Genomic DNA, 13,241 nt, shown 5'->3' with positions numbered 1-13,241 from the left:
GCAACTATGGTAACTTTATGGCTTGTGGACTTCAACTCCCAGAATTCCTGAGCCAGCATGGAATTGGAAGTTCATAGGTTGTAAAGTTGCCATAACTGCCCACCTTCATCTAACTAAATTTTAACTCTCTTTTCAGGAATTGAAGTCCAACACAACTCGAGGGCACATGGTTGAGGAAGGACAACCTACTCACCCTTTTGTATGCCTACCTTTAGAACGGGTATTACGTAACTGATGGAGAAATGACTGCATTCAAATACCAATTTTTAATTTTTTTTATTATATTCAAACACGGTAAATTTAAATTCCCTGTTCTTTAAAACAATGGCAGCTGTGCTGCTAAATAAACAAGTACAATATAGAGACTTCTTTGGAAAAAAAATACTCATGCGATATTGCACATTTAAGTTTCTCTGCATTTTTCTTCTGGTATTTGTTGGCAATGCAGCCATATAGAAAATACTTCTGTTATGTACAGATATTTATGGAGTGAGGTGGGGGGAGTCCCCGGACCAGGGTAGATGGAGGGAAGAAAAGTGGGGAATCGGAAGAGGGGGACATGGCAGAAAAGGAAGGGATTATTTATTTTGGCAAAGGAATCTTGGCTCATGATAGCGCAGGAAAAACACACACACACACACAAACAGGATTTTCGGGGGAGTACTTTGGACCCGTTTTTCTCTTGGAATTACTTCTAGCCCTCAGTTTCACTTTGAAGTACTTCTAGCCCTCAGTTTTAACATTGAAAGTATTGGATTGCATGCGTGCAAGGAAGCAAAATATGGAACAGCCACTAAGCTGGAACTCCAGATTTCTTCTGGGAGACAAATGGTGCCCAGGGAGCTAGAAAATGGAAGGTCAAGGAGGCACAGCTGCCAGAGGAACAGGAGTGAAGGCTGGCCATTCATGTCACCGTGTCAAGTGTGGTTTTTGGCTATGGCCTCTCTTATTGGCTTCAAACCTCACGGTGATAGTGCCAGCCTCATCACCAGGCTGGGTGTTGGCAGGCGGCTATGGTCCAAATGGCGGAAGGAAAGGAAGGAAGGAAGGAAGGAAGGAAGGAAGGAAGGAAGGAAGGAAGGAAGGAAGGAAGGAAGGAAGGAAGGAAGGAAGGAAGAGGCAGGTTTCCTTTGGCCTGAGTTAAGCAAGAAAGCCCAGGTACAAATTCTGAAAAATCTACCTGACTTCATAGACATTCGAAGACCAGAGAGGGGACAACCCAATATTTGCACCTGAGTGTTAAGATGCAAAGAGAAAGGCGCAGAACCTCCTCAGCATTTCTGCTTCTCTCTCCCCACCACTGACATTCATTGTCATCCTCACAGGTTAATCAGGCGCAATTGTCCAGCCGCCGCTGATGAATGGCCAAGAGATCTCTGGGCTGGCCGAGAATGCTACAATCCGACTGCTCACTTCTTTTAGCTTGCAAAGGCCAGATGACACCCTCCACCCAATACCTTAACGCTTACCAGCCCCTTGCAGCATTGGCTAGCCAGGATGGTGGTGATGGAAGAACGCTGGGGATCTGAAATGTTTCTTCCAACCAATGGCGTGGCCGCTACTGGGTAACCTTGCTCTTGGGGCTGCCAAATTTAACCGTAAGGGACACCCTAACGACTTAGTTGTCAAGAAGGCCTGTTAATCACATTTCCCCACCGCAAGAATGTTGACCACCCCACTCCTAGGGGTCCCCAGAAAGACTGTTTCCTATCATCCCTACAACCCTTGTTCCCTGGAGGAAAAGCAACAAAGCAAAGAGCATCACGGAAGGAAGCCACAAAATAAATACTGTCTCTGGGAAGGGCTGGGAAAGGAGAAGCGGGGCCTGGTGCCCATTTGGCCGAAGCCTCGGAAAAAGCCTGCCTCCGGAGTGTTTGGGTGGTGAGTGAAAGGTGAGCACCCCTATCCTCATCTATTTCTCCTGTCCCTGATCAGGATCTTGGTGTACGTGGTGGTGGGGTGTGTGGAAGAAGAAGGTCCCTGCTCTTCACAGAGAAACCGGGGGACGGGGGGACGGTGACAGCAGCCGGTGGTCACTTGGAGAGCTTGCTGATCACACGGATAAGAGCGGCGTTTTCGTCTTTGAGACGCTGGTTGTCAGCCTTCAAATCTGAAAGAGCCTGTGAGGGGAGAGGCAGACACAAAAGTCAAACTCCCAAAGCACCTCTTTGGCCTACAGGTAGTTCTCGATTTACAACAATTCTTTTATAAAGGCTGTTTGAAGTTACGACAGCCCTGAAATAAGTGATTTATAACTGCTTTTCGCACTTACGACCACGGCAGCATCCCTATGGTCACGTGATCAAAATTTGAATGCTTGGCAACTGGCCTGTACGTATGACGGTTACGGTAATGTGGGGTCATTATTACAATTAATCTTCTCATTGTTCCTATCACACGTCTCCTCCCACTTATGACTGTAACTTTCTTGCTTGTATCCTTACGATTTATAGTTTCCTGGTATGATTTGATTGCTTATTTGTACCCTATGACTATCATTAAGCATTGTACCTTATGATTCTTGACGAATGTATCTTTTCTTTTATGTACACTGAGAGCATATGCACCAAAGAAGAATTCCTTGTGTGTCCAATCACACTTGGCCAATAAATAATTCTATTCTATTCTATTCTATTCCTCTTTTGCAAACTTCTGACAAGCAAAGTCAATAGGGAAGCCACTTAACGACCCTGGTACTAACTTAACAACTGAAGTGATTCACTTAACGGTGGCAAGGAAAGTCATAAAATGCGACAAAGCTGACTTAACCATGGTCCTATTTAGCAACAGAAATCTGGGGCTCAATTGTGGTTGTAAGCCAAGGACTACCTGTATTGCAAATCTATTTCCTCCCTGCCCTCTCCTCCTCCTCCTCCTCCTCCCTTGCTCCCAGCCAGACTACCATTCAGCCAGTGCAGAGGCTCTTTCAACAAGAGAGGAATCACCTTCAGTTCCTCCTCCAGCTCAGCAGCTTTCCTTTCCAAAGCTCGACGCTCCTGGTTTGGGACAGGTGGGACAAAGAGATGAAGTGAGAGTGGATGCAGAAAAGGAATCCTAAGCATGCATTTATGCTGAGTGGGGAGAAATCAACCTCTATAGAATAAAACTGGGTTAAGTTGAATGTTATGCAGTTTAGAATTCCTACAGGCCCATATATAGGTAAAGGTTCTCCTCACACATATGTGCTAGTCGTTCCTGACTCTAGGGGGTGGTGCTTATCTCTGTTTCAAAGCCGAAGAGCCAATGCTGTCCGAAGATGTGGCCGTGGTCATGTGGCCGACATGACTCAACGCTGAAGGCGCACAGAACATGTTGCCTTCCCAACAAAAGTGGTTCCTATTTTTTCTTCTTGCATTTTTACACGCTTTTGAACTGCTAGATTGGCAGAAGCTGGGACAAGTAATGGGAGCTCACTCCACGGTGCTAGGGATTCAAATCGCCAAACTTGCCGACCTTTCTGATCGACAAGTGTCTTAGCCACTCAGCCACCCCATTCCTATACAGGCCATATATACTTGTCATTTTTTTTGTAATACAGGAGATATCCATGAACTCCTCTCCTTCTAGGGGAGATACAAAAAGCAATAGCACTTAGACTTATATTCTGCTTCACAGTGCTTTTACAGCCCTCTTTAAGCAGTTTATAGAGTCAGCATATTTGCTCCCAACAATTTGTCCTCATTTTACCCACTTCAGAAGGGTGGAAGGCTGAGTCAACCTTGATCCTGGTGAGATTTCGACTGCAAAATTGCAGTCAGCCAGCAGTCAGCAGAAGTAGCCTGCAGTACCGCACTCTAACCACTGCCCAACCTCGGCTCTGATAATAATCTAGATCAGTGGGTCTCAACCTTCCTAATTCCACGACCCTTTAATACAGTTCCTCATGTTGTGGTGACCCCCAACCATAAAATTATTTTATGTTTTCCATATTTAAAAAAAAATGTATGTTTTCCGATGGGCTTAGGCGACCCTTGTGAAAGGGTCGTTTGACCCCCAAAGGGTCCCGACCCACAGGTTGAGAACCACTGATCTAGATTATTAGATAATCTCTAATAATCTAGATTAAAAGTGTACATGTTTGCCTTGAAATCCCAGCCTTTGGTAAAAGGGTGTACCAATGCCCAGTCAGTCACTGCCCTCTCCTCAACAGCATAGTTGCCTCACTGACAGGCTTCTCCCAAAAGTGGCGTCACCTGTTTGATAGATCAGTTTTGGCAATGCAGGAGAGGGGAAGGAATAGGGAGGGAGGAACAAATACTTACAAATCTCTCTAGTTCTAGGAGAGCCGGCCGTTCAGCAAAGCGCTCCTGCCTCTGTCAAGGACAGACAACACAAAAAAGATTCAAAATAATTTCTGTGCTTATTTTTTTAAAAAACATTTATAACCCTCCCTCTTGCAGCTCTGAAGACAGGATATGACTGATAAAACAAGCCGTACAATACAGCAATACACAACCTAGAGAAGACAGGAACACAAACCTGAGGGACAGAAGTAGTTTATCATTTGGGGAGGGTATTCTACAGATTGGGGGTGGGGTGGGGGGCATCACAGAAAATCCAGAAATGCATCTCATCTGAAGATCGCACTCTACAAGCATGGATGGAAAGACTGGATCAATGTCGCATGGACTAGAAGGAGGGCTATTTTGAGCAAACTATCTTACATCTATCAATTCAGTCACTTTCTTGAGATACCCATAGGTGAACCTGAACTGCAAATACTGGGAGAAACAGCAGCCAATCCAAGATCACTCAGCACAATAGATTGTGTGGTGTTTTTTTTTTTAAAGAAATGTTCCAGATTAATTGCGAAGATGGAAATCTAAAGCAAATATACCCTATTTTGTTTACCTGTTAACTTTGCTACCCTTTCATTCTGGAGGTCAAGGAATGTAAGGGTATTTGGGAAAGATGAGAGGACGGAGAAATGCTGCCTAGAGAATAGTCAGATAAGAGGGAGCATAGCCCACAGCTGTAGAGTGGGGAAGGCAAGAAGCTCAACAGGGATCCCCCCCCCCTAAATTACTGAAGGTGATGGCAGGGGAATTATATTCTCAGATTTGCAAAGATTCTGTAAACACAGATTTACAATAAAACAGAATTAGATTATATGGGCTGTTTCCTTTCTGGGCTACCTTATACGACTGGCAAGGAGGAATATATGGTGCTCCATCTTCCTATTTTCAACAACAACAACCCTGAGAGGTAGGGAGCAAGAGATCATGAGTTCAAATCTTAGTCATGAAAGTCAGCTGGATGACCTTGGACCAGTCACTCTCTCTTAAGTCTAACTCACTTTACAGCAGGGGTGTCCAAACTTGGGAACTTTAAGACTTGAGGACTTCAACTCCCAGAATTCCCCAGCCAGCCATGCTGGCTGGGGAATTCTGGGAGTTGAAGTCCACAAGTCTTAAAGTTCCCAAGTTTGGACACCCCTGCTTTACAGAGTTGTTGGTGTGGGGAAAATAGGAGGAAGACGTGCGGTGTATGTTCGCTGCTTTGAGTTATTTGTAAAACTAATAAAGGTAGGATATAAATAAAATAAATAACTGGCCCAGATACCTAGAGAACTTCTGTTGCATAGAGTGGACCTGAGTATCCCTTACTCCTGATCTTAAGACTTTAAGCACATCAACCCCATATTCTCTATCCCCAATAATAATAAAGTAGGTTTTTGGCTCTACGTTCTCTCCAACCTTCGCCAGAGTTGCATGCTGATGCTCTTCAGTCCCAATATGCCTCTTCAGTCCTCCCCCTCCCCCCTCCAGCTCTCCCATGAAGAGCCTGCCCTGCCCTATCCTGCCCTGCCTGGTACCTGGGTCACTCTTTCCAGCTCCAGCTTAATCTGCGTGAGTTGGAGCTGCGCCTCCTGCAACTGTTCCTTCAGCTTTTCATTCTCAATCAAGAGATCTTCATACAGCTTAAGAGACACACGTGGGAGGGGGGGGGGAAAAAAAGAAAAATGAAGGAGGCAATGAGAAAGATAAACAAGCGCAGGATACATCAGCATTCCTTTGCCTGCCTTGTGAGTGCAAAAAAAGCCCCCCTTCTCCAAGCACTAACTTTCTTGTAATAGTTGTCTGGTTCTTCTCTGCAGCCTGACAGCGCGCTGTTCCCTCTCTGGCAGCCAAGAGTTGCTGTTCTGTTCGGCAGAAGGCTGTTTAAGTGGTCACTGAAAAGAAGCAGCAGAGGGAGGTGGTCAGCACTGCCCTCTGCTGGCTCCTTTGCACGGCGCAAAGTTCAGATGGGTACAACATTGACTTGGAGAAAAAGACTGAAAAGGGAAACAAGAAGTCTAGAGGTGCTTTAACAAAACGACAACAAAATACGCCTGCTTTGTGTGTTCATGCAGAAATGGGTTTCTTCTAGCTTCGGAGGGGGGGTGCTGAGATTGTAGTCGACAACCAACTTAACATTTCTGGAATAAAACAAACTTCAGGAGGGGACAAAACGGAAGAGGCATTTCGGGGGGTTAAGTGATGGGGAGAGATTCAAGAGAGAAATTTATGCTTTTAACCCTCTCTCTAAACGCACCCAGATATACAACATGGATCACGCATTTCGGCCTCTGAGGGAGCTGCACCCAGTCCATGGCTACCTACATGCGATCAGAGTTTCTGGAAATTTAGCCATGGTAGCTTGATTGAAATGTTACTTGGATAAGCAGCTAAATGTTGCCCACAGACAATAAAAGGAGCCCAGTCGTCATGATTCAACTTCCAGGCAAGTTATCTGGGGGGGGGGGGGGGGGTTGAGAATCTTTATTGACATAGCGACCACAGACATCGTAATTGTTGCTCCCCTTGTTTTAAGAGCCTACAGAGCAACAAAGGCGAATCTTTGACAGGTGGGTCACGGCTCACAGGCCATGTCAATTTTGGTGACATGCTAGGTCTTTAGACCCTCTGGAAGTTGTGCAAGAGGGCCTTGCTCTCACGCGGCCTCTGAAAAGCATGCGAGAATGGGGTGTCACTTCCCATGCTTTTTGGCCACACAAGAGCCTTTTCTGAAGTTTCCAGGCCTCATGGCAATCCAGTGTTCCCCTGGGTAGGCATTTCGAAAAATATTTTATCATTACAGCATGTATGCATTTATTTATTCAATAATAAATGTAAATAATTTATTACTTGTTATGAATTGTTTCTCTTTTGTTCAGGGGTATGTTCGTGTGAGAGAGGGGAGGGGGAGAGAGGGACAGACGGACATGCCAGCAGAGTCGCGACAGGCATTTTCTGAATTTTTGACATCCTGAGACCAAAAGTTTTGTCATCACTGCTACAGGGGAAATTTACCTGCTATGAATGGATGGATCTTCATTGTGGAGTTGTTCAGTGTCTTCATCTTCTTCCCCCTAAAAAAAGAAGAAGAAAAATTGCAGTTCATAGGCCCTCAAGGGGATCCACATAGTAAATGTGGGTGCACAAAAAAGGCATCCACCACTGTAACCTCTTATCCGTAGCCTGAACCCCACCCTTCTCCAGACGGCATCAGGTCGCCGTCCTGGGACCCTTCTTGCTCACCTCTGAGTTCCCTCCCAGACCGGTGATGCGCCTCTCTCGACGGCCTTTCCTGCGGTCTCGGATAGCCAGTCTGTTCCGAAGGTCTGTGTCCAGCTCAGAGCCAGCCTTATCAACTTCTGTTCCTGCAGTTTAAAACAAGACGGGCAGCTGAGTTTGGGCTGCCGACCTCCCAAGTTCAACAACACAGCTTGGGGGGAGAGGAAAGCTTTAAGTCCTCCTTGAGATGGCGCTGTGCAAACACAGGGAGAGAATGAAATCAGCCGGGGGTCGAAGGAGCTAAGGCCACACTGAAACACGTCAAGCAGGCAAACTGAAAACGAAGGCGGAAAAGAAAGAAGAGAAATATTCACCTGAATACAAGGGTTACCTTTTTGGAGCTGCGAATTCACCACTAACGGATTCACAGTATAAACTGAAGAACTGTCTGAACTGAGGAGCCGGAATCGCCTAGCGGAGTCCTGAATGAGGTGTTGGAGAAGGAAGTTAGGGAAAATAAGAAGGAACTCCAATTATAAACATGCTTTGCTCTGGATCAAGACAAACAGGGCCGCATTTTGTAGAGGGCCAAACTAAAGCTTTGGGATGACTAAAAAGGGTTGCGTGATGAGTGCCACTATTATACACCACAGGACGTGCCAAAATACATCAGATCCTCAACTCAATCCAATGCTAGCAGAAACGCACAAGGGAAGCCACATTTTCTGGACGCCAGGAGTCCCCTCCCTCTCCATCCCATCCCAAAGGGTTACTGTATTTTTCGGAGTGTAAGAAGCACCTTTTTCCCTCAAAAAAGAGGGTGAAAATCTGGTTGCGTTTTATACACTGAATACAGCACTTTTGGCCTCCCAAAACCCCGTCCCCTTTGCAAAAATGGCCATGCAGAGCCTTTAGGAGGCTTCCAGAGTGCTCCTGGAGTCTGGGGAGGGCAGAAACGAGAGAAAAACAGGCTGTTTTTTGCTCATTTTTGCTCCACCCAGCTCCCAGGAGCACTCTGGAAGCCTCGTAAAGGCTATGCATGCCCTTTTATTTTTTTTGACAAAACACAGGCCGTTTTTGGGAGGTCTGCAGAGTGCAAAAACTTTTTTTAAAATTTGCCTCTTCAAAATCTTGGTGCGTCTTATACTCTGGTGCATCTTATACTCTGAAAAATACGGTAAATGTCCTGCACAGCCTTGCAATGCCAACTTGTTTCTTCCTTTTAGAGGCTCTTTGCAAGGATCTGCATCCTGAGCAGCAGGCTAGATCCATAGTCCTGTCTTGGAGCAGGCCAAATCTCTTCACTGATTCATTTATCATTAGATCAGGCTCTCTCCTGCCCAGGACTTTTTACCATGCTGGAGGGGCCGGACTGCAACGCATCCGCCTCAACGGATCCCTACCGTGGTCTCCTGAGATTGCTGTTCCCCATCTTTGTCCCGCTTTTCATCCTCCTTGTTCCTCTGTTCTGAAGGGGTTTTGGAATCACTGGTCCAGACCATGGTCTTCTCAGCCTCCTTTAGGTCCGTAAGGGTTACTCCCTAAAAAGGGGGCACGGGGGAGGCAAAAAAAAGGGGGGGGGGGGAACATGGGGATGGAGGAGAGAGAGAGAGAAAAGGGAAAGTGCATCCATCAGAAAAATACCATGCCCTTCGGAAGAGGCTGATGGGATGGTGGCCAATGGACAGCACAACTCTTGGTGAGGCTTCAAGTTAGATCACGAAAGCAGGGCCTGAATTGGTGCCACTTATTGGTAGCATCACCTTCAAGCTTCAGCCAGGTTCCTCTGCACCAAGTCTCACCTGTGTGGAACGCCTGGACTGTCTCATGAGCCTAGAACGGGCCTTTCTTTGGGATTCAGACTCTTCGTCTCTCACTGGCATCTGGTATGACCTAGCAGGAAGACCCTGGTGGTTAGGCATCAAATACAGTTCCCCCTCATACTTTCTATAGCTTTGAGTCCCCGTCTCCCGCGTTAGTTCCTGCCAAGCCTCGTAGAGCTGCTGCATTGGCGGGACATCTGGATAGGAGGGAAAGGACGCTCTGTGTACATTTTGCAAGTATTAGATGCCTTTTGATTTTTGCTTGGCTTCTTCCACTTTTCCTGGCCAAAAAACAATACCTTCCATTTTGCCAAGTAAACCAATTAGCCGGCCCAGAGAGATGGAATGAAATTTAAGGGGTGGAGGGAGGGGGGGTGGGGAAAAAGCAGCTGGCAGTGCCCTTTTTATTTCGTCAAATCCAACAGGACAGAGAGAGATACCAAGACGAGGTGTCATCCGCTATAGAGCATTCAGCACATCGCAGGAAGCCTCCTTCCATCAGACCCAATTGATAGGCAAGATCAAGCAGATGCTGGGAATAGTTGTCTGGCTAAAATACTCTCCCAACTGATACCATGAACCAGACACCTGTGCCCCAATGCCGAAAGTTAATAAAAATACAAGCCACTCACAGAAATTTAAGGCACAGAGGATCAGGATAGTAACTGCACCAACAGAGATCAGCCCGTTTTGACTTTCAGGGTCACCCATCTATCATGGCCCTAAGTGCTCTCTGTACTGCCTGCCCCTGGCCCACCTTTGGCGGTCCCGGGGATCCATGCTAGAGCTGATGGTAGTGGAAGAGGGGAGGGGGGCTGGTGTGGGGCAGGGGCTGTATCTATCTTCATCTGAAGGCCCATCTTCTGCGGCAGTGAGCAAGAAGACAGAAAGAGAAAAAGAGAGGGAGGGAGGGAGAGGAGAGAGAGAAGAGAGACAGACAGACAGAGAGAGAGAGAGAAAGAAAACGAACACGCAAGAGAATATTTAGAGGGGCCTCCTTGACTTCTGTGAGGTTTCACGACACCAACCCATTGCTCTCTGAAATTCAGGCTAGTGGTCCCTTGGAGGCTCTTGTTTGCATTAATTTTGAGGCAATGTTCCCCCTTCTCCTTGCCATGTCAGCAAAAATACCTAACAAACTTTCTGGCTCCTTTTTCTTCTCCAAAGGCAGGACAGGTATTGAAAGGTTTTAAACTGCGAACAGTAAAAAGCGAACTGATATAGCACCTTACTCGAAATTGATAAGGGTGCTTTTAAAAGACCAAATAAATTAACTGAAACTGTAACGCTCACTGGAAAGCAAAACAGCTTCACTTTGCCAAATATTTCTATCTTCCAGTGATACCATTCTCTAAAGGTAAAGGTTCCCCTCGCACATAAGTGCTAGTCGTTCCTGACTCTAGGGGGCAATGCTCATCTGTTTCAAAGCCGAAGAGCCAGCGCTGTCCGAAGACGTCTCTGTGGTCATGTGGCCGGCATTACTAAGCACCGAAGGCGCACGGAGCACTGTTACTTTCCCACCAAAGGTGGTTCTTATTTTTCTACTTGCATTTACATGCTTTCAAACTGCTAGGTAGGCAGAAGCTGGGACAAGTAACGGGAGGTCACTCTGTTAGGCGGCGCTAGGGATTCGAACCGCCGAACTGCCAATCTCTCTGAACGACAAGCTCAACATCTTAGCCACTGAGCCACCACGTCCATTCTCTACTCAGAATCTAAAAGTATCCCAATCTATCCTAATGCTTAGAAGTCCAAGAGCAAATCTTCCTTCAAACTCGCAGTAGCCGTTGCTAATATGGCCAACGGCTGGCGATACTTGGGAGTAGAAAACCTAACATCAAAGATCTCCTAACTCATTTTTACTTAGTGGGTTTCACCACTCAAGAACATCAAGAGATCCACCCTCACTAGGGGAAGAGGAAGAGGTGAGCATCCACCCTGCCTGGGAAAAGCCAACCGGTCCTTTTTGGCTAACCTGTTTCATGTCTGAACAAGATTCCAATCTAGGCCTCTCAAGCTATTTTAGTTTATCCATGATAAGACTACTCACGTGCGCCGGGGATCTCGGTGGGGTTCTGTGTCTGGGAGGGCAAAGATCCGGCGAGTGGGAGTTGGGATTACTCGTGCCAGGCGTGGCTCTTTGTTCTGTAAAAGAAGATGGAAAAAGGAAAGAAAGTATAGATGATGATTGACAGCTGTTTCACTGTGACCTTCTATTCGGACTAGGAGTGGGGGCTGCTCAGAGGCTAGGTGGAGATTCAGGAGGGGCCCACTAATGTGAACTCTGCGTTTCTGTGACAGGGAGGGCACGGATATCTCTCCCTTAATGCTAGTGAACTGCTCTACCAAAGATGAAGGAGAAAGGACACAAAAAGCTTCAATACTGTCTCTCTTACAGGGTGGCTGTGGCCCAGACAGAAGAAGAAAAAAAATGTTAAAAGACTGGGGAAAGAGCAGAAGTGAAAGGAAAACTGAAACAAAAGGATCTCCAGTAGAATCCTGGACCATATGTGATACCCACCAGGAGGTTGCTGGTGCCCATTTCCCTTTATACATCCATAGCTCTCAAGCTAAGGACCTCCACCCCACCCACCCACCCACGCTTAACCCTCCCCTGCCCAAACCAAGCAAAACTAGCAAGGAAGGTAATCCAGCCACCCACTCTGATGGGTAGAGACTCCTACCGGGTCACCAGGTGGCTCAGAAGCGGTGTTCCTATTGGCTAACCATGGGCCAATGGGATTCTTGCTCCACTTCTTCAAGAGCTCTTGGATGTCTTGCTGCAGATAATACAGGCAATGACAGGATCGGGAGGGAGAGGGAGGGAAAGAGAAAGAAAAGAAAAGAGGGCACAGCAGAGACATACTGGTGGCGAAATCCGTGTCCTGAAACCCCATGCTGAAAATCCACCCCACTGGTAGGGAAACAAACCCCCACTAGAGCACACCGACAGGGCTAATAGGCTGCTAGATCTGAGGTCGGAAAGAAGGGAGTAAGTAAAAAGCAGGGGAAGAAGAAAAATAAAGTGTTCTGCTTTTGAAAAAAAAAAAAGAGTGCTAAGCACGAAAATGAGTTTCTTCTTCCTCAACAACCACGGTTTTGGCTTTGTTTGCATCATGGGGGGGGGGGGAGAACCCCCATAAAGATGATCTGCCCTGAAGCCCCAAGGCTTCAGAAATAATAAGACCGGCTCTTGAAAACTTAACCCAGGGCAGCAATATTCAGCATGTTCTCAAAGCAGTTCATAGTTCGCAAGGAGAAGTGGGCAAAGTGTGGTATGGCAGAATTTACCCATCCTAAAATAACCCATTCTGACCTCAGAACAGGTGTCTCCAACTCTTCTCAACCTGATCCATTCTATCTAAGCCAGCGTTTCTCAACCTTGGCGACTTTAAGTCCTGTGGACTTCAATTCCCAGAATTCCCCAGCCAGTGCTGGTTGGGGGGTTTTGGGAGTTGAAGTCCACAGGACTTAAAAGTCGCCAAGGTTGAGAAACACTGATCTAAGCCAAGACGAGGCAGCTGTTTTACATCTGGGGGGCCCTAAAGCTGGATAGTGTCACTAGAAAGGAAGTAAGGGCGATTTTCCAGCCTTTTATACAAGTCTGTCAGAGGTTTAACTACAGGTATTTTGCTTGGAGGTTGTTGTTATTTTTTTAAATGTACCTAGCTGTTCTTTGGTCAGCCATTAAGAAGACTCTAGGGTGCCACTCTTGGCAACTTTAAGACTTGTGGATTGCAACTCTCAGAATTCCCCAGCCAGCATGTTGAAGTCCACCAGTCTTAAAATTGCCAAGGTTGAAGACTTTCTGCTCTAGAAGGCTGATTATCTAGTCAACATCATCTCTTGTAAGTTGCAGAAGCTTTCCGGACATCAGAAACTGCTGCTCCTCAAACTTTAAAAAAAATACAAGGTAGTTCTC

At 46.5% G+C, this 13,241-nt stretch overlaps 1 protein-coding gene across 3 annotated transcripts in view; it reads right to left on the bottom strand.

The window, feature by feature from the left end:
• Positions 1–259: 259 nt before the first annotated feature.
• PPP1R12C (protein phosphatase 1 regulatory subunit 12C) overlaps positions 260–13,241 on the bottom strand; it is a 49,516-nt gene continuing 36,534 nt past the window's right edge. The window contains exons 11-22 of one of the 3 annotated variants that reach the window (XM_081971780.1): positions 12,004–12,099; positions 11,370–11,464; positions 9,299–9,389; positions 8,900–9,037; positions 7,888–7,978; positions 7,521–7,642; positions 7,293–7,351; positions 6,064–6,172; positions 5,816–5,920; positions 4,263–4,313; positions 2,946–2,996; positions 260–2,120 (exon numbers count right to left, since the gene is read on the bottom strand). In XM_081971780.1, coding sequence (XP_081827906.1) covers positions 2,034–2,120; positions 2,946–2,996; positions 4,263–4,313; positions 5,816–5,920; positions 6,064–6,172; positions 7,293–7,351; positions 7,521–7,642; positions 7,888–7,978; positions 8,900–9,037; positions 9,299–9,389; positions 11,370–11,464; positions 12,004–12,099 — 1,095 coding nt within the window. In that variant the 3' untranslated portion in view covers positions 260–2,033. The remainder of the gene's footprint in view (positions 2,121–2,945; positions 2,997–4,262; positions 4,314–5,815; positions 5,921–6,063; positions 6,173–7,292; positions 7,352–7,520; positions 7,643–7,887; positions 7,979–8,899; positions 9,038–9,298; positions 9,390–11,369; positions 11,465–12,003; positions 12,100–13,241) is intronic. The other 2 variants (XM_081971782.1, XM_081971781.1) reach the window with 2 other exon arrangements.

Source organism: Natrix helvetica (assembly GCF_964273705.1).
Source record: "Natrix helvetica genome assembly, chromosome: Z".
Lineage (NCBI taxonomy): Eukaryota > Metazoa > Chordata > Lepidosauria > Squamata > Natricidae > Natrix > Natrix helvetica.
Note: the sequence above shows the minus strand (reverse complement) of the source record. Positions and strands in the feature narration are given on the sequence as shown.